Here is a 21,071-nt window from a genome sequence, read left to right as displayed (position 1 = left end):
TTTGTACCAGTACCATATTGTCTTGATTACTGTAGCTTTGTAGCATAGTCTGAAGTCAGGGAGTCGGATTCCTCCAGTTCCGTTTTTTCCCTCAAGACTGCTTTGTTTATTTGGGGTCTTTTGTGTCTGCATACAAATTTTAAGATTTTTTTGTTCTAGTTCCGTAAAACATGCCATTGGTAATTTGATAGGGATTGCATTGAAGCTGTAGATTACTTTGGGTAGTATAGTCATTTTCACAATGTTGATTCTTCCAATCCAAGAACATGGTATATCTCTCCATCTGTTGGTATCATCTTTAATTTCTTTCATCAGTGTCTTATAGTTTTCTGCATACAGGTCTTTTGTCTCCCTAGGTAGGTTTATACCTAGGTATTTTATTCTTTTTGTTGCAATGGTAAATGGGAGTGGTTCCTTAATTTCTCTTTCAGATTTTTCATCATTAGTGTATAGAAATGCAGGAGGTTTCTGTGCATTAATTTTGTATCCTGCAACTTTACCCAATTCATTGATTAGCTCTAGTAGTTTTCTGGTGGCATTTTTAGGATTCTCTGTGTATAGTATCATGTCATCTGCAAACAGTGACAGTTTTCTTTTCCAATTTGTATTCCTTTTATTTCTTTTTCTTCTCTGATTGCCATGGCTAGGACTTCCAAAACTAGGTTGAATAATAGTGGTGAGAGTGGACATCATTGTCTTGTTCCTGATCTTAGAGGAAATGCTTTCAGTTTTTCACCATTGAGAATGATGTTTGCTGTCAGTTGTATATGGCCTTTATTATGTTGAGGTAGGTTGCCTCTGTGCCCAGTCTCTGGAGAGTTTTTATCATAAATTGGTGTTGAATTTTCTTGAAAGCTTTCTCTGCATCTGTTGAGATGATCATATGGTTTTTCTCCTTCAATTTGTTAATATGGTATATCACATTGATTGATTTGCGTATATTGAAGGATCATTGCATCCCTGGGATAAATCCCACTTGATCATGGTGTGTGATCCTTTTAATGTGTTGTTGGATTCTGTTTGCTAGTATTTTGTTGAGGATTTTTGCATCTATATTCATTAGGGATATTGGCCTGTAGTTTTCTTTTTTTGTAGTATCTTTGTTTGGTTTTGGTATCAGGGTGATGGTGGCCTCATAGAATGAGTGTGGGAGTGTTCCTTTCTCCGCAATTTTTTGGAAGAGTTTGAGAAGGATGGGTGTTAGCTCTTCTCTAAATGTTTGATAGAATTCACCTGTGAAGCCATCTGGTCCTGGACTTTCGTTTGTTGAAAGATTTTTAATCCTAGTTTCAGTTTCATTACTTGTGATTGGTCTGTTCATATTTTCTGTTTCTTCCTGGTTCAGTCTTGGAAGGTTATACCTTTCTAAGAATTTGTCCATTTCTTCCAGGTTGTCCAATTTATATTGCATAGAGTTGCTTGTAGTAGTCTCTTAGGATGCTTTGTATTTCTGCAGTGTCTGCTGTAACTTCTCCTTTTTCATTTCTAATTTTATTGATTTGAGTCCTCTCCCTCTTTTTCTTGATGAGTCTGGATAATGGTTTATCAATTTTGTTTATCTTTGCAAAGAACCAGCTTTTAGTTTTATTGATCTTTGCTATTTTCTTTGTTTCTATTTCATTTATTTCTGCTCTGATCTTTATGATTTCTTTCCTTCTGCTGACTTTGGGTTTTGTTTGTTCTTCTTTCTCTAGTTCCTTTAAGTTTAAGGTTAGATTGTTTATTTGAGATTTTTCTTGTTTCTTGATGTAGGCTTGTATAGCTATAAACTTCCCACTTAGAACTGCTTTTGCTTTATCCCATAGGTTTTGGATCGTCGTGTTTCCATTGTCATTTGTCTCTAGGTATTTTTTGATTTCCTCTTTGATTTCTTCAGGGATCTCTTGGTTATTGAGTAACGTATTGTTTAGCCTCCATGTGTTTGTGTTTTTAACGTTTTTTTTCCCTGTAATTCGTTTCTCATCTCATAGTGTTGTGGTCAGAAAAGATGCTTGATATGATTTCAGTTTTCTTAAATTTACTGAGGCTTGATTTGTGACCCAAGATGTGATCTATCCTGGAGAATGTTCTGTGCACACTTGAGAAGTGTAATCTGCTGTTTTTGGATGAAATGTCCTATAAATATCAATTGAATCTATCTGGTCTATTGTGTCATTTAAAGCTTCTGTTTCCTTATTTATTTTCATTTTGGATGATCTGTCCATTGGTGTAAGTGAGGTGTTAAAGTCCCCTGCTATTACTGTGTTACTGTCGATTTCCTCTTTTATAGCTGTTAGCAGTTGCCTTATGTATTGAGGTGCTCCTGTGTTGGGTGCATATGTATTTATAATTGTTATATCTTGTTCTTGGATTGATCCCTTGATCATTATGTAGTGTCCTTCCTTGTCTCTTGTAACATTCTTTATTTTAAAGTCTATTTTATCTGATATGAGTATTGCTACACAGGCTTTCTTTTGATGTCCATTTGTATGGAATATCTTTTTCCATCCCCTCACTTTCAGTCTGTATGTGTCCCTAGGTCTGAAGTGGGTCTGTTGTAGACAGCATATATATGGGTCTTGGTTTTGTATCCATTCAGCAAGCCTGTGTCTTTTGGTTGGAGCATTTAATCCATTTACGTTTAAGGTGATTATCGATATGTATGTTCCTATGACCATTTTCTTAATTGTTTTGGGTTTCCTTTTGTAGGTCCTTTTCTTCTCTTGTGTTTCCCACTTAGAGAAATTCCTTTAGCATTTGTTGTAGAGCTGGTTTGGTGGTGCTGAATTCTCTTAGCTTTTGCTTGTCTGTAAAGCTTTTGATTTCTCCATCCAACCTGAAGGAGATCCTTGCTGGGTAGAGTAATCTTGGTTGTAGGTTCTTCCCTTTCATCACTTTAAGTATATCATGCCACTCCCTTCTGACTTGTAGAGTATCTGCTGAGAAATCAGCTGTTAACCTTATGGGAGTTCCCTTGTATGTTATTTGTCGTTTTTCCCTTGCTGTTTTTCATAATTTTTCTTTGTCTTTAATTTTTGCCAATTTGATTACTATGCCTCTCAGCATGTTTCTCCTTGGGTTTATCCTGTATGGGACTCGCTGCGCTTCGTGGACCTGGGTGGCTATTTCCTTTCCCATGTTAGGGAAGTTTTCGACTACAGTCTCTTCAAATATTTTCTGGGGTCCTTTCTCTCTCTCTTCTCCCTCTGGGACCCCTATGATGCGAATGTTGTTGCGTTTAATGTTGTCCCAGAGGTCTCTTAGGCTGTCTTCATTTCTTTTCATTCTTTTTTCTTTATTCTGTTCTGCAGCAGTGAATTCCACCATTCTGTCTTCCAGGTCACTTATCCATTCTTCTGCCTCAGTTTTTCTGCTATTGATTCCTTCTAGTGTAGTTTTAATTTCAGTTATTGTATTGTTCATCTCTGTTTGTTCTTTAATTCTAGTTGATCTCTTGATATGGCCATTGGGATCACTTAAAAAGATAGCTCACGGGATCTTAGATCTTGGATGGTGTTTAGAAAAGTCTCTCAGTGCTGAGGACAGCTGTAGGACTCTACATGACCCAGGTGTTTCTTCATGATAAACGAAGCCATAACATCATCTCAGCCATGGGAAGTAGGAGACTTGTCCAGCTTCAGTATAAGTGCACTGGGCATTTGCACACCTGCACCCTTGTTTCTGGTATAGACCCTTGGTCGGAGCCTATGACTAGAGCAAGGCTGCAGGAGAAGTTAAGAGGTACCATGTAGAAAGGATGCTGTGCTCAGTTAAAGGGGGATAGGTCCACTGTGCCCTTTTGGCAGGAGATCACAGCATGTTAAATCTGGAAAGGAGGGAAGGGCTTTGGGGCACATGGAATCCCACCTTCCACCCAGTGTGCTAGAAGCAGCTGTTCTCAAGTAGGGCTTGGATGATGCACACTCTGGACTTTGCCACGTCTCTGAGTGCCAAGCTGAACAGTGCTTTCCCCTGCACAGGACAGAGGCACTTCCCCTGGCCTTTAGCTCTCAGCGGCAGAGGGATATCGCATAGAAGATGGACTCCAAGGAAGTAGGTCAGGAATAACATAATGGGGGAAGTCAAACCTGCATGCTTGGAGGACTCTGGCTGCTGCTGTTGTATTTTGAGCATGTAGCTCCATCATATGCACATGTAGGAAAGTTCTCCAGTTTGCTGTCTTCCAGCGTAGTTGCCACAGAGCTTCTAACGCTCAGCTGTTGGCTGATAAGTGGAGTTGCACACCAAGGCTTGTTCGTGGGAGCGGAGGGGATACTGTGGGGTGGTGTAGAAAAGAACTCCACAGGTGTCTTAGGGAAACTTAGTTCTCCCTCCTGAGTAGGTTCTCCACCTCTTGTGTGTTTCTCCTTTACTTGTACGTGGAATCCTTCACTTCTGGTCACCAGATACGGGGGCAGGGGTTTCAGTACAACAAGCAATTCTCTGCAACACCAGCTAGGTGTCCTACAGTGTAACTCCATTCCAGCGCCGGCCTCTGTCCCACAAGACTGCTTCCACCCCCACTTCAGATGCCAGTCGCAAGTAGGAGATCCCCAAGTTACCCGTAACTTCTGTCCAGTTGGGTTACAAATTGGAGGTACCCACGATTTCCTCCTCTGGTTTGATTAATTTGCTGGAGTGGCTCACAGAACTCAGGGACGCACTTACGTACATTTACCAGTTTATTAAAGGATATGACACAGGGTGCAGATGAACAGCTGGATGAAGGGAAACATAGGGCGAGGTCTGAGCAGGTCCTGAGCACAGGAGCTTCTGTTGCCATTGAGTTGGGTGTGTTCACCCTCCCAGTGTGTGGATGTGTTTTCTTCTTTGTCTGAAGGAAACAAACACTCTAACTTGAAAAAGATATATCCACCCGCATGTTCATTGCATTATTTACAAATACCCAAGATAAGAAACAACCTAAGTGTCCATTGATAGATGAATGGATAAAGAAAATGTGCTATCTATATAATGGCATATTATTAAGCCATAGAAAAGAATGAAATCTTGCCATTGGCAGCAACATGGGTGGACTTTGAGGGCATCGTGCTAAGTGAACTAAGTCAGACAGAGAAAGATAAATACCATGTGATCTCACTCATATGTGAAAACAAGAACCGAGCTCATAGATACAGGCAACTGACAGGTGGGGGTGGGAGAAAGGAGTGAACTGTTTTTTCGATTGTTTTCTAGTTTAAATAAACTGAATGATTGTTTTAAAGGAAATTTTAAAAAAGAATAAGAGATGCTCCTAGTATCACTTCGGAAGTTACAAGGGTTTTAGGAGCCCTATGCTGGGAACCTGGGGCAGAGACCAATATATATATTTTCTGTTATAACAGGTTAGAGCTTGCATTATTTAAGACACCTTAGATTTAAAACTTGAAAGCAGTTGCCCTAGTGCTTGGGGGAACTTGGGGTCTCCCACATCATGAGAAGGTGGTCCTCCAGCAATGTCTGGCCAGAGCTGCCCAGGGATGAACCCAGCTCCACACACTTCGCTTCCTTTGAGACCTGGTCTCAACCGTCTTCCTCCTCATTCTCTGCTCGCCAGGCCTTGCTAGTTTTCTTTCCAGTTTTCCCGCCTGAGGGCCTTTGCACGAGCTGTTTTCCTGTCTGCCATATGTAAGCCTCCTTCCTTCCTGCTCATTCTCTTTTTTTATAAATTTATTTTATTTATTTTTATCTGTGGCTGTGTTGGGTCTTCATTGCTGCGCGCGGGCTTTCTCTAGTTGCGGCGAGCGGAGGCTACTCTTCGTTGCGGTGCACGGGCTTCTCATTGCGGTGCCTTCTCTTGTTGTGGAACACGGGCTCTAGGCACGTGGGCTTCAGTAGTTGTGGTGCGTGGGCTCAGTAGTTGTGGTGCATGGGCTCAGTAGTTGTGGCTCACGGGCTCTAGAGCGCAGGCTCAGTAGTTGTGGCGCACGGGCTTTGTTGCTCCGCGGCATGTGGGATCTTCCCAGACCAGGGCTCGAACCCGTGTCCCCTGCATTGGCAGGCGGATTCTTAACCACTGCGCCACCGGGGAGGTCCCTTCCCGTTCATTTTATAAACACCTAATCAGTTCACACATCACTGTGCTCAGTAAGCCTTTCCTAACCAATCCCTCAAATCTAGGTCAGGGTGTTTATTAAACCTTTTTACAGAATTCCTATAATAGTTTCCTTAAAAGCATGTAATCACATAATCCTTACTGCCGGGAGTATCTAACCTTTTCGGTGCCATGGGCTCTTTCAGCCATCTGGTGAATCCCATGGGGGAGTGCTGCACCCTGCACCAGCACAGCTATTTCCAGCCTCCCCGTGATGGCTTGAGGGACCACGAGCTTAGTCTATATTTCTGATGGGGGAGAATGGTTACTTGGGCTGCGCCCAGTTTTCAAAGGCCTCGAAGGAGTTGGAGGCTGCTCTGGAAATTGTCAAGAGACCCACACTCTCATCTGTCATTGCGAACAAAGAAAACCAGGAAGGCAGAGGGAGTGGGAAGGAAGCTTTTTGTGCCAAGTATTGTTAACCAGGGAAGAAGCACAGACCTGAGCCGTAGTAGTGATGCATTGTGTCTGCGTGGGACAGTTTTCACCTTTTAAGCACTTTTGAGTTACCCTCCTGACCTCTTCATTGCCGTCCTGCAGATAGGAAGATAGACGTGGGAGGTGTTTGTGGCTAGAACGTATGTGGTGCTGCACCCCCGTCCCCTCTACTACAGGCTGCGTTCCAGTTCCCAGCCCTCCTCCCACCCAGGGTCCTCGGCCCAGCCCAGTGACTTGGTCTCTCTGGACCCAGTGTCTTCTTTCATCTTTAGGGGAAAGGGTGCCCTTGTGGACCGTCTGAGAGGAAGACACGGAGCCTGACCCGTGGCGTGTGCTTGGCAACTCCAAGTAGAGAGAGTTCGGGTGTTAAATCCCCAAAATGCCAGAGCTGGGCTCCGGCTTTGATCCAGTTCCGGCACCTTCGCCCATCCAGTTTCCCTTTCGTGAGCTCTCGGGCATGGAGGGGGGAAGATGACACCCCGGAGCCCCAAGGTGCCAGGTTTGAAGTCCTATGCAATCGGCTTTGGGGGATTTTGTGTTTATCTAGACCTTTTGGATACAGCCCTTCAAGAAGAGGAATCCTTCCCTGAGACCATGTCTTTGGAAATTTCCCCTAAAGGCCATAAAGAAATGACAGGCGTCTGAGCTGAGGCTAGGCTGGTGGCTTTGTTCAGCTGAGAGGTTCCCTTCTGCTGAAGAGGAGACGTTGCTCTTGCTTCCCTGCCGGGCAGGCGGGTCCCTGGTGGGCGGCATCTGTCTCCCCTGTGGTCCTCCGCTGGGCTGGTGTATGACGTCACCACACCCCACCCCGCAGGAGGCAGCCGTTTCCTGTCTGTTGACGAGCTCCGTAAGAGGCGGATGGCACCGAATCGCTGTGTTTGAGCAATGCTGTTCGTCTGACATCTGATCAGTAATTGGCCCGTTGCCTTACGTGTGAAACTTAGAGGGGTCCAGTGGTGGGAGGAGACCCCAGGGAGGACTTCAAATCCAAATCGTTGAAGGCGCTTGGAAGTTACACTCACTTTCACAGAGAAAGGGTCCCGTTAGTTTATCTCAAACGGCCCAAAGGAAGAGGATTGGGGGTAGGGGAATCTCTCATTTACTCGTGGAACCACTGAGAAAATATCCTTGACGTTGATTGAGGATCAGTGGACCTTGGGTGCTCTGCTAGAAGCCTCTTCATAATTTAACGAAGGCTGGGGTCCTAATTACAGGCGGTTCAGAATGCGGGCAGGAATTCTCAGAGCTGGTAGGGCATCGTCCGAGATGCCCGTGAAATGCAATCAGACACCAGTGAGAAGGTAATCAGGCCCCCAGAAGGGGAGGCTGACGTCAGGAGCACCTCACGGGGGACGTTTGTTTAGAGAGCCGGGTGTCGTGCCTCCCTCATGGTTAAAAGGCTTTGATTTTGTGCAGAAGGATGTGTCTCAAGACGATTGGCCAACTCCCTGTGTTAGGTGCATTTGCAATGGCCATTTGTCAGGGGTGTTGGGTACCTGTTCTCCGCCTAAGGCCGGGCTCCTGGTGCTTGTTTTAGATCAGTGGGAAACTCACCTGGCCTTGGGGGCCAGGCAGCTGTGGGTGAAGGCAGTGGGGAGGGGCGGGGACTGTGGCAGATGTGAGCACACCCACCTGTCTGAAGGGGGCCTGCACTGCCGCCCAGGAAACCACTGCCGTGTGTGGTTGCAGGCCCAGTTTAAAAAGCCAGCTTTATACGTTTTCAAACACTGTGTGGGCCTGGCAGCTTGTCCCCTGCGTGTGCCACTGGGCGTCAGGCCCTCGGATTCTGGTTGACCCACAGCATTCTCTGTGATCGTTACCCCAACTCTGTGAGGAGGTTATTATTACCTGGTACTAGCCACCCATTTTACAGATGAGAACGCAAGGGTCCATATGAGTCTGGCTCCAAAGCCCACCCTTTATTATACGAGCTCTTCTAAACCGTCCCTTCTGTGATGTACCACAGTGCTGCTTTTGTCTGTGATACTTGGAATCTGGGGGGAGGTTTTGTTGGAAAGAAGGGTGTGCATCCCTGAAAAGGCCGGCAAAGTTTGGAAGCACAAGGCACGAGTTCTTTGGAGGGTGTCTGGTCATCTCACCTCCCCCAGGGGCGTGATGAGCACGTTGAGGGAGGGGGCCGAGGGGCCCGGGGAGCACAGGGGAGACCTCGGTGGGGAAGCCGGAGCTTCAGGGAGACTGGGTGTGGGCTGGCCACAGAGGAGTCGGTGAGGTCAGAGACGTGGAAGGGGTCACGTCACGTGGGACCTGGGGGCCAGGGCAAGGCCAAGGGGTCGATTCCGTCCACTCAGCGCGCCATTCGTTCAGCCCAAATTTACAGGGAGCCCACTGCGTGCTAGGCTCTGATTTAGTACCGAGGACAGTGTAGCAAACAAGGCAGAAAGTGTGCAGCCTCGTGGAGCTTGCATTCTCGTAGGGGACTGTGATCGCTCATTACAGACAGTGCATAAGGTCAGCAGCGTCACGCCACGTAGTACTGAGCACAGGAAGATCTCAGCTCTGCAGGGGAGGGAGCCTCTCAGGCTGTGTGAGGGGCAGAATACGGCACAAACAACACAAATGCAGTCGGCAAACATGTTTCAAACAGAGGTTTGGCCTCCCTTTAGCTTCTACGTCTGGAATCACCAAACCACTGATCCACAGGCCAAAACTCTCCCACCAGCACCTCCTGTACAGCCAGGAGCTGAGAGTGGTGTTTCTATGTGAAAAAGTTGAAAAAAATGAAAAGAAGAAAGTTTCATGACACATGGAAATGGTATGAAATGGCAACGCAGGGTCCATAACCAGTTTCTTTGCAGCAGAGCCACGCCCATCATGTCCGGATGACCTCAGCTGCTTGTGTGCTTCACAGGCAGAGCTGCGTAGCCGTGACAGAGACCAAATGGCCGGCAAAGCCAAGCACACTTACCGTCCTGCCCTTTAGAGAACAAGTGTGCCAACCCCTGTCCTAGGTCCTCCTTGTAATCTGCAAATGCTTCCTCCAAATCTGGCCCAGAAAAATCCACCCTCTCAGGGAAGTGAAGAGCAGAGGGGAATTTTCTTTTCCACCTGCTCTTCCCCTAAGCCGAGATGGGCGAACCTCAGCCTACAAGCCGCTGGCCCAGGGCTCCCACGTGTAGCCTCAGACAAGTGTGGATCTTTGGAGGCCCCTCAGTTACGGAATTCCCCGCCCCCGCCCCGGCAGGCTGTCCAGTGGTGAAGACTGTACGCTCCCACTGCAGGGGGCATGGTTCGATCCCCGGTCAGGGAACTAAGATCCCGCCTGCTGCACAGCATGGCCCAAAAAAAGGTGGTCCTGTTAGAGTGAGGCCAGGCCGTCCTCCTTTTTGAGCCTAAACCAATATTTTCTAGTCCATTGAGACAGTGGGATTCTGTACTTTCATTCAGAACAGTATTACCAAGCTCTTCTTGACAAGGCAACATATCCGTGACTTAGTAAAAGACAACGAGAACAACAAATGCGCTCACAGGGCCATAATGCGTTGTATCCCATTTATATCAGATTGCATGTATGTGTTTTGACACGTGCACGAAGACGTTGGATCCCCAGAAAGTTAACAGTGGTTGTCTCTGGTTACCGGGATTTCGGGTGATTTTTTAAAACTTTCTTCTTCTTACTTTTTTGGATGACTTGGATTCTCTTTAAAAACATTAACATGAATCATCTTGAGCAAAGAAAAAGCCAGCTATTTTTATTTCAAAGAATAAATAAGAAGAATGGTTGCATCCGCATGTGGGTGATAGGATTATTTATGTGGTTATGATGTAACTGTTAAGAGATACATGCATCCCCCCATACGGCTCACCCCTAATTGGAGCAGGGGAGTGATGGCTTCAGAATGAGGGAGGTAAGTAAGGAGAAAAGATGTAAAAGTCAGAAAATCTGACATGTCATCAATGGAAGGACACGAGCTTCCGAGTATATAAATCTCCTTGGTTCATTATTGGTACTCGGAAAGATGGGAGTGTAGATCTTTTCCCATTCCTCCCCCTTCCCAGCCCCGCCCTCTTGAGAAACTGTAAACCACTGAGACGTTAGGGTATTTTAACATGGTATGTGTGCGCCACCTAGTGTCAGCACTCTGTCGTTTCACCCCCTGTCTCTGTGGGAGCCTTAACATCACATTCTTTCTTTGATGTCCCTGCTCCGGTGGCATTTGCGCAGCAGGCAGCGAAATGCCTCCCGGGGTTCTGCAGGGCAGTGGGGATGCCTCATTAATTTATCCCTTCCTTCTTGTCTCAGTTGCACAAAGCGAATCTGTCCGACTGAAGCAGGGTTTGGCAGTCGAAGAGCCAAAGGCTGCCTCCCTGTCAAAACCAATCTCCGCTTTTCTCCGTCAGCCAGCTGCTTAAAGCTGGGTCCCTGCTTCTCTGGCAGGAAAGCCATCCTCCCCAGGGCTGCCTTGGGCTTGGGGCTCTTGAGGAGCAAATAGGGGACTCTGGCTCGTGGTGGGCTGCTTGGCTTGGAGATGGGCTCCTGGGAGAACCCAGAACCAAGCCCCACATCCCCTGGCCCGTCCCCTCCAGGGCTGCTCCCCTGCTGCCCCCCAAACCCCAGCGTGGTCCTCACTGCGTCCCCCGCCCTCATGCCTCTCCTTGTCCAGCGCATCGCCAGGCTTTGCCTCTATCTGCTCTAGAACCTGCTGTTCTCTCCTAGGTAGACAAGCACCCAGCCGTTTGCAGCACCTCCTGACAGGCCTCTCTGCTCCTCTCTTAGCCCCTCTGGGCTCTTCTTTGCTCAGGTGAAGCTCCAGGGAGCTTTGTAAAGTGCACACCTGACTGCGTCGTTCTCTGGTTCCCATCCTTCCCGTGGCTTCGGAGTGCTGTAGGGTAAAGGCCAGAATTTTCATCTGGGCCTGTGAGGCTTCCCGCTCCACTGGCCTCCCTTGATCCAGCCCCACTGCCTTCCTTTGGGCTCCTCAGGCCTTCTCCCTGCTGAGGTCCCCTGGCCAGCCTCCCCTCTTCTCCTGACCCCCACGTAGTGAATCTCCATGCCGTTCTCAGTCGGATGCACCTGCCTCTAAATACAGCGTTCCTCTCCTCCCCTCTGCCCACCCCATCCTGGTGTGTGGTGTTAGCTGCACACGTGTCATTCTTTGATGAATTTCCATCTCCCCCTTTAGACCTGTAGCTCTCAGGGGTGTTTGCCCCCCCACCCCGGGACATTTGGCGATACCTGGGGACATGTTTGGTTGTTTTAACTTGGGTGGGGGGTGCTACCGGCATCTAGTGGGTAGAGGCCCAGGATGTTGCTAAACATCCTGCAGTGCACGTGACAGCCCCCAAGTGGCCAGTGGTGCTGAGGTTGAAAAACCCTGCTTCAGAATGGAAGCCCTGTGCGGGCAGGAGCCAAGGCCCCTGGGAAAGTGCACATCTGGAGGGCCAAAATGTCGCTGTTAATGGCTGACTTGATACTCCCAGCTCTGAAATGGGTTTGTTAGTAGATAGACGTAGAGCCGTCACATTCCTTCAAACGTGCCGGCCACAAGGAATAAACAGGGGAAGTAGCCTGGCTTTTCCTTTGCCCTCCGTCAGGGTAGTTACATAGAGTTCTGCTGGTCTAAAGTCGTCCTGGTTTTTTGTGCGTTTGCTTTAAAATTATTTAAAGTCTCATTTTGCATCGTATTTGTTTACACTCTGATCTATTTACAATAAAATGTCATCTACGATTTTAGTTAGCTGGGATATTCCACGTGTCATGTGGCCTGGCTTCTAAAAAAAATTCATTGTGGAAGAAGAGGCCAGATGAGAATGCTAGATTAAAAGAAGTTAAAGCATTAGAACACTGAATGTGACACGTCATGTGGGCGGGGAAAGGGTTATATAAATAATCTTTTGGAGACAGTTGGGGAAATTTGAATAGGGATGATGTAAATGTCAGATAATATCAAGTTCGTGTTTATTTTCTCAGGTATGACAGTAGTCAGCTTGGGCTGCTCTAACAAATAGCATAGACTGGGTGTCTTACAAACAACAGAAATTTATTTCTCACCGTTCTGGAGGCTGGGAGGTCTAAGATCCAGGTGCTGGTAGACTCACTGGCTGGTGAGGACTTGCTCCCTGGTTCACAGACAGCCGTCTTCTCACTATGTCCTCACGTGGCAGAAGGGGTGAGGGAGCTTTCTGGGGCCTCTTATGAGGACATTAATCCCACCCATGAGGGCTCCACCGCCATGATCGAATTGTCTCCCCAAGTTCGACGCCCTAATACCATCCCATTGGGCATTAGGTTTCAACACATGAATTTGGGGGGCAGACACCCAGACATTGCCATTATAGAGGAGAATGTCCTTATTCTTAGGAGATACAGACCTGAGTTTAAGGAGTGAAGTTCAGAATGTCTGCAACTTGCTTTCAGTGACACAGCAGGGAAGCATGTGTGCGTGCGTGCGTGTGTGTGCGTGTGTGTAGAAAGAGAAGGGGGGAGGGAGAACAGGTGTGGCAAAATGTTAGCAGCCGGTGGATCCAAGCGATGGGGACATGGGTGTTCCCCGTCCTACTGTGTCAACCTTTCGAGGTTGCAGTCTTGAGGAACACGGGGCGTGTATGTATGTAGTGCCACGAGGGCCTGAGCTTGGCCGTGTGTCTTCAGTCTGCAGCTCTCCGCCCATCCACATGAAGGTGCAGCCCCTGAACCAGACAGCCCTGCAGGTGTCCTGGAATCAGCCGGAGACCATCTACCACCCACCCATCATGAACTACATGATCTCCTACAGCTGGACCAAGAACGAGGATGAGAAGGAGAAGACATTCACGAAGGACAGCGACAAGGACTTGGTAAAACCTCCCTGTTCTGGGTCAGGCTGTCTGTAGCCATGAGAGGGGCCCCTGCGCATCTCTTTGGCGTGCTTTTACCTGTGGCATCCCAGCCCTATGCTGCCTGCTGAGGGCGGGTGCCACCGGGGTGAACCGGGGCCGGAGCCTGCCCGGGCTCCATTCCGCCTTTATACTTGATGGCTATACCACCAGGAAATTTTAATTTCTTTGTAACTCGGCCCTTCAAAACTGACTGCTTTTTCTTTCATTACTTTAAAAAAAAAAAAAAAAAAAAGTCCAAAAGCCTCCACGAAGCGCTTGTCATCTGCTAGCGTTGCTGTAAATGTTAAGTGAGTTCTGCAGTTGTAGAGCAGGGCCTAGCACAGAGCGAGCACTGGGTCAGTACTGGCTGTTATTATTATGGCAGCTGTCGCCCCCACCCTCCTCCCCACACCATGCAGCTTTCCGAAGTCCCCACCACTCCCTTCTGTCACATTTCATCTGCCTCATACATTCCGACCTGCTAGACCCCAGTGACCACGGAATTTTTAGCCACCGCTCTCAGACTCTCAGACGCTGTAATACCTGACCTCACTTTGAGGTACGCATGCCCAGTCCAGCTGCTCATCTTAAATGTGCATAAATATTTAGTGGCCAGTCCCCACCAAGGCCCTTCAGAACAGACGTTTGCAGAAGCCATCTTCTTCCCCTGAAAAAGCAATCGCTCCAACAAGCGCTGCTCTTTACATCTTTGCAGGGAAACTCAAAGTGACACATTTGGGTTTGAAAGCCTGGCGTTTATTGTTAATCAAAAGAAGTCTTTGGGATAATGAAGCCCATAATTGTATATGCACGTGGAAAACGTAATAGCACTGAGTGGGATCCTTAATGACTGTTAGCACCTTTTTTCCTCCCCGTACAGAGTCCCCGGGGCCCGTTCAATCAGTTATAGAATAATACTTTTCGTATTCCTTTAGATGAAGATTCTTTTACTTCATTTCCATTTATGTTTTCAATTTCCCCACTAGACATTGTTATCTGGGTCACATTAGGGAATGATGAGTTTCATGAAATCGGAGAGGAATCTATTGAAAGGTACCCAAGGTTATGATGTGTTTTAACCTTTGTCACGACGGGAAGTCTGTGAGGGATGTTTCTCTGTCTGAACTAAGGTGGCTTGCATTAATCAGAAACTATCTAGGCGCTTATTTGGTTTCTTATTCTAAGTGGAAAATAATTAAACATGCAGAGATGAATAGATAACCGGCTTGGAGTGAATTCTAATAAATCCCTGCATAGATGGAGCAAAGATATTGCTCTGAACAGAAGACGGGGCTGGAGGTTTAGAGTATGAGGCATAAATGAGTTTCAGAGAAAGAGAGAGCTGTAGAGAAAAATGTGCTTTGACAGCAAGTTCTTTTTTTATAAGAATTTCTAGGGGTGGTTATTTTCTTTGGGGACCCACAAAATTAATTAATTCCTCAAGAAGTTGAGAGTGCTGACTTAGTGGCAGCCAAGCTATCCTCCATCTTACGGTTCACGTGGCCCAGAAACCTAAAAGTCATACTGAACATTTTCCCGGCATTCTGCAGCATCCATGTCTCTCTCTCACGCCCTCACTGCCGACCTGTGGGACAGGTGTGACTGCCTCTCCTTTTTCCAAAAGAGAGAAATGAGGCTGAAAGTGAAATAACTTGACCCCAACCTCCTCCTCTCACCGGGAATCCATTTGCTAGGCAACAGATAGCAGGTGTAGGCACAATAACATTTTAATGCCTCTTCAGAGGTTTTCAGTAGCTACGCTGGGAAAAACCCACTCAGTGGTTAAGCTCCCAGAGCTGCTTTCTGGACTTGGCCCACAATGCGATGACAAGACATTTCATCCATTAGGGAGTCTTTGAAAATCAGTTGCTTTTGTTGTTTGTTTCTTCAGGAAGCAAGCCCTGCCGGCTTTTTAGGTATTTTCCATTTTCTGATTTTTAAAAGACTCTCGGAATAAAGCTTTGAGGAATGGGGGTCTGGATTTGGGTTGTGATGTTGGGACCAGGGGTTGGGAAACTTTTTTCCAGAAAGGGTCAGACAGTTAAGATTTTAGGCTTTAAGGGCTATATGGCCTCTATGGACTCAACTCTGCGGTCAAAGGGTGAAAGCTGCCATAGCAACAGGCAAATGAATGGGCGTGGCTGTGTGCCAACAAAACTTTATTTACAAAAAACAGCGGGCCAGATTTGGGCTGTGGGCCGTCGCTTGCCACCCCTGTGTTAGACTGGGCGTGTACTTTCCATTTCGTGGTGTGGACTGCCTACGAACAAGGCTTGCCTAGCCTTTGTTGTACAGCACTCACAAGAGCCCTGTGAGGGAAATATTACTCTGTCCATTTAACAGTTGAAGGGAGCAGAGGCCAAAAGACATTGAGCAACTGACTCGGAATCACACAGCTGGTGAGTGGTGTGACACAGGTAGATCTCCTGTCCTCTGACCTCGAGTCAGGTGTTCTTCTAGCATCGTGCCCCATATCATCCAAGGTCAAGGTACAACAATGCCTTTAAACTGCAAAGAAACAGAGATTTTGTTGTGGCTGCGCTAATCTCCGCATGGCCCTGGAAATTCAGTACACCTGATAATTCTAGGGGCTGTCTAGGGTAAATCATTATCGTTTCTAAGGTAGAGTAGTTTTGATAGAAGTCCCAGCCTTGTGAGTATAAAGAGGGCTGAAGACACGTTCCAAGCCCGCGTCAGGTATCTGAGCCAAGACGACTTTTTGTTCTCTCACCCTGCACATTTCCATGTCGAAAACAGATTCCCAGGTGAGGTTATCTCTGAAAGCTCATTTTTCTCAAGGTGAGCCTTTGGTCAGCGAGGAAACATCATGTTTGTCCTGCTTTACCTTGGTACCCAGAAACCTACAGGCAACACTTAACATTCTCTTAGGTTTGGCTTTCAAAGGTAAAGTGTGCTCTGGCCTTCCAAACCAGGTCACTGCCTGTTCTTTCCTCCCCTGCAGAAAGCCACCATTAGCCCTGTCTCACCTGACAGCCTTTACCTGTTGCTTTACCTCTTTCCTGCCCTGCAGAAAGCCACCATTAGCCCTGTCTCACCTGACAGCCTTTACCTGTTCCGGGTCCAGGCCGTGTGTCGCAATGACATGAGGAGTGACTTCAGCCAGACCATGCTCTTCCAAGGTGAGGAGCCGCCCTTCCTGTCTGCCCTGCATCCCCCGGGTCCCTTCTCCCTTTGGGCTTTGTCTTTTTTCCCGTTCAGGTGCTTGGACACAAGAATACGAACCTGGCCTCAGCATCAGTGTGGGGTTTGCAATAACGCCTGAAAAGCCTGGGGAATTTAGGCCCGTCTTTTTGGTTGGGGGTTTCACAGGCCAGAAGAGGGGAAGAAGAATGAAGTGTTGAGTATTTTTTTAATTACTGTTATTTTCCAACTGTGGGGAACCAAGTATTTGTCTAATACTGTGTCAGATCACAGAATCACCTCCTAGTTGTGCGGAGGAATCTCGTCTTTGGATTTCTAACATGATTCAGTTAGCTGATTTAGGGTCTAGTGGAAAGTTTCAGACCAGCACTAGGGCGAGCCTAGAGGAGCATTCACTTTGGTGCAGAATTCAAAGGAGCTCTTAAAAACTCTGTCATCAAGATACATTGTATCTCAATGGAATATATATATATATATTTGGCTGTGTTGGGTCTTCGTGGTGGTGCGCATGCTTCTCACTGCGGTGGCTTCTCTTGTTGAGGAGCACGGGCTCTAGGTGCACGGGCTTCAGTAGTTGCAGCATGCGGGCTCCATAGTTGTGGCTCGCGGGCTCTAGAGTGCAGTCTCAGTAGTTGTGGCGCACGGGCTTAGTTGCTTCGCGGCATGTGGGATCTTCCCAGACCAGGGCTCAAGTCCGTGTCCCCTGCACTGACAGGCAGATTCTTAGACACTGCGCCACCAGGGAAGCCCAATGGAATATTTTTTTAAAAGCAAAATCAATGCAAAAGGTTCTTGAACAAAATATCGAACTTTTGCATAAAGACAGGATCCACTCTGTCTTACTTGCCCCGTCCTAATCCCAGTCCTGTTCCAATAAAACTTTGTTGACAAAAATTGGCAGCCAGCCAGCGGGGCGTAGTTTGCAGACCTGGTTTGGTGAGGGGCACTAAGACCAGCATGAAGGGAGCAACCAGGGCGTTGGGCTTTGCTCTGCCGGTCTGATGCCCTCCCTGGTAAGGTTCTTTACTTCCTGAATCCTCAGTTTCTGAGACACCTACACACCAGGCCAGTGATTCTTAACTTTTGCGAGTCATGTATCTGATGAAGACTTTGGACACTTTCTCTAGAAAAATGCCAGAATTTTGCGTATTACAGCTTTAGGGGTCCCATAAAATCTGTAGGCTGTGGATCAGCTTCATTGTCTGGAATCCTGTGAGAAATGCACATTCATGGGCCCCTCTCAGACTAATTGTCTCAGAATCTCAGAGGGCGGGGCCCAGGAATCTGAATTTTAACCAGATGGCTCAGGTACCAGGTGTGCACATTACAGATTGAGAAGAGCTGGCTTAGAGCCAGGGCCCTGACACGAGGGCCCCAAGGTTGAGTCCTGGCTGCCACTTAAGTGTTTCTGCGACTCTGAGAATGTTGACTAGCTTCTCTAAGCTGCAATTTCACAGTCCAAAGGTGGTAGTCGTGAGAGTACCGACCTCACAGGGTCCTTGTAGAGTGACGGGGGTGACGCATGTTAACTTATTAGCACAGTGCCTGGTGCTAACTATAAATACCCCCTAAGTATGAGGTTTAATATAAAAAGTAATAGATGATGAACCCAGGATAAGAAGCCCTTCAGCTGAGAGTCCCTCCGAAGATCCCTTCTAGCTTTGCAATTTTGCATCTAGTGTTGAAATATTCTTTGCTAATGTTCACATTATCTCATCCTTCCATTTAAACTAATTGAAATGAGCATGGCTGTATTTTTTCTCACAAATAAACCACACTCGCCATGTCCACCTTTGCCCTGAATGTATTGGCCCATCTGCCTGTGTTGAGGAGGGTCCGAAAGCCAAGGCCAGGTCTATGCCAGCCCAGGGGAGAGAGCACGGGAAGCCAGAGTGGAGCCCCGGATCTTTTGGCACATGAATCATAATTGGGCCTTCCGTGCACTCCAGCTAGGAGCCTGGAATCTGCAGCACCGCCTTGCTTGATTAATAGGCCCCTGAGCTCATTGGGTTCTGCACGGACTTTGAAAAATGAAATGTTTGTAATGTAATGCAATTCAAAACGGCCTTGTCAGCTGTAAATTCCAAGCACGGAATATTTAAAATGTCTGATCACGGTGACTTGTTGAAAATGGCCAGTGTCTCCTTTGTCTGCAGACTTTCTCTGCTCAGGGGTGGACATGTGTTTGCTCGTTTTCTGTACTGGTGTTTGTCCCTGCGTGTTAACAAGCATGTTAACAAAGGGGCACACAATGGCCTTAGCGTCTTCCCTGCAGCAGTGGGCAGTGGAAAAACAAAATCTTCAGGGAAGCTAGCATGCCTTTTCTGGTGAGCCAAGTAGGAGTTTATGAGCAGTAGAGGCCAGTGTACAAAACTGGTCGACTCTTTGGACTAAAGTTTTAAAAGGGAAGGAAATTAACTTAGGGAATTTCATGGACACCTTTGTTCAGAATAATTAGGTTTCCCAGGGATAAAGTTTACCTCTGGTTTGGGAGCGTGAGGAAGCCCTGTGGAATATTTACATTATTATAGTAAATAAAGCGATATTTATGTCCTGTATAATGTAATAAATAAGTTATGTTTACCTTACTGTAATAAATATGATAATAATGGTAATCGTTATCTGTAGAGCGGCTCCCAGTTACAGAGCATTTGCCCATCGGTTATTTCATTTGACCTCGTGGCAACTTGTAATGCAGGTGTTATACGGAGGCGGAAATGACGTCCTGGGCAGTTGAGTAACTTGCGAAAAATCACTTGGCTACTAAGAAGAGTCCGATCTCTCATTCCAAAGCCCAGTCATTTGTATACAACAACAGACCACCCCTAAAGCATAAATATTACCCTGTATCCCCGGTCTTCAGCAAATGGCTAAAAAGATTGATTACTATATGTTCAAAAGGCTTTTTTGCAATTCTCAACAGTCATGGAAACTAGGGCCTCTTAAGCTTTTTCTTTGAGCCACAGACTCATTAGGCAGCCTGGCCAAGCCAACAGATCCTCTCTCAGAATGGTTTAAAATAAACAGGTAAAATACATAGGAAAGGAAACCAATTATGCTCAAATACGATTGTCAAAATATTTTAAACAAATTGGGAACGTAGTCATCTGTGCGCTTCTTTTATGAAAGTATTAAATGACAAGTGGTGGGTCTATTAGCGACGGTGATTTCTGAGTAGTGATGAACATAAATGACACTCCGAAATAGCTCCAACAACTCTAAGGCAGTAGGAAGATACTCCCATTTCAATCGCAGAGTCATAGGACGATCCTATTAAAATGCAGCTGAGATTTGGAGCTTGCGTTCCTCGTGCAAGGAAAAGCTGCATCTCCGTGACAGCTTAGTGGGGGTGCGGGTCTCATTTTTTTCCCCCGTCCCTGAAGTCCACCGGGCCGGTGGACTCCTGATCTGAAAGCTCTTGTAGAAACTTCGTAGTCACCACGGCTAGAACTGACCCCAGTGGAAATTGTTCAAGATCAGTGAAAAGCGGGCATGTTGATGGAGTGGCCAGTTTGTTGGCCTTAAATTAAGGCCTTTGTAAAGGGCAGGGAAAGCAGGTCTCTTAGGGGGCTTTCTTCCTGTCTTAACAAAGGGAGGTGTGTACACCTGTCTGAGGCAGTGCAATATCGATCCTGAAGCAACTCACTGATGGTGGGAGGTTGTATTTAGTGCCAGGCAAGAACTGTTTGCTCCCTAGGCTGCCTCATTTGACCTGGTTGTATTGACATCTAGATCGGTCTGTTCTCCACATTTGTCTCTTCACCCATTTCACTTTCCAGCTGAGCGAAGTGAATATATTGTTAAGTTGGGGCTCGCAAATACAGGTGCCCCGGGGCCAGGCAGGGAACACATACAGATGAGGGGAGGGCCATCAGTGGGAAATTGCAGAATGTGCCCTTCGAAAAGGGGTGACGGACACTCAGCACCGACCAAATGTTGCCCTGCAGGAAGGTGAGCTCAGTTTTGCCCAATGTTGTGATTTTTCAGGGATGAGCAGGAAATTGGGATTTTTAGGTAAAAGTTGCTGTTTACAACATTGGCAGCAAATTTTTTTTTTTTTCCAAAAAGTTTGCAGGGCAAATAAAAAAATATGTCGGGTACTTGCCCCACTTCTAGTTTAGATGAAAACTCCAGCAGGTACAAATGTTATTTATTTGGAGATTTAGCAGTTTTTTGCTAATTTTTCAGTGTCTTTTATGTATAGGAAGCAAACGTTTAGTTTATGTAAGACTACTGTCTTTGAGATCAGCACAAAGAAGCAGTCTGATATATTTTTTAAGTTATACTGTTTACCATTTCATTATTCACAATAGAGAAAAGGTGGACGCAATCTAGATGTCCATCAGCAATGAAAGGGTAAACAAAATATGGTACATACTGACAGCAGAATATTATTTGGCCTTAAAAAGGAAGGAAATTCTAACGCATGGGACAGCATGGATGAGTCTTGAAGACATTATGCTAAGTGAAATAAGCCAGTTACAAAGAGACAAGTAAATATATATGACTCCACTTACATGAGATATATGGAGTACTAAAACTTACAGAAAGTAGAAGGATGGTTGCCAGGAGCTGCGAGGGG

At 46.7% G+C, this 21,071-nt stretch overlaps 1 protein-coding gene across 3 annotated transcripts in view; it reads left to right on the top strand.

Moving 5' to 3' along the window:
- The window catches only part of PTPRG (protein tyrosine phosphatase receptor type G), a 731,192-nt gene that overhangs the window by 601,554 nt on the left and 108,567 nt on the right, over nt 1–21,071 (top strand). For all 3 annotated transcript variants that reach the window (XM_032648680.1, XM_032648681.1, XM_032648679.1), the window contains exons 9-10: nt 13,122–13,306; nt 16,359–16,467. In XM_032648680.1, the coding sequence (XP_032504571.1) occupies nt 13,122–13,306; nt 16,359–16,467 (294 nt within the window). The remainder of the gene's footprint in view (nt 1–13,121; nt 13,307–16,358; nt 16,468–21,071) is intronic.

The sequence above is a fragment of the Phocoena sinus genome, chromosome 11 (assembly GCF_008692025.1).
Source record: "Phocoena sinus isolate mPhoSin1 chromosome 11, mPhoSin1.pri, whole genome shotgun sequence".
Lineage (NCBI taxonomy): Eukaryota > Metazoa > Chordata > Mammalia > Artiodactyla > Phocoenidae > Phocoena > Phocoena sinus.
This window is presented reverse-complemented; position numbering and strand designations above follow the sequence as displayed.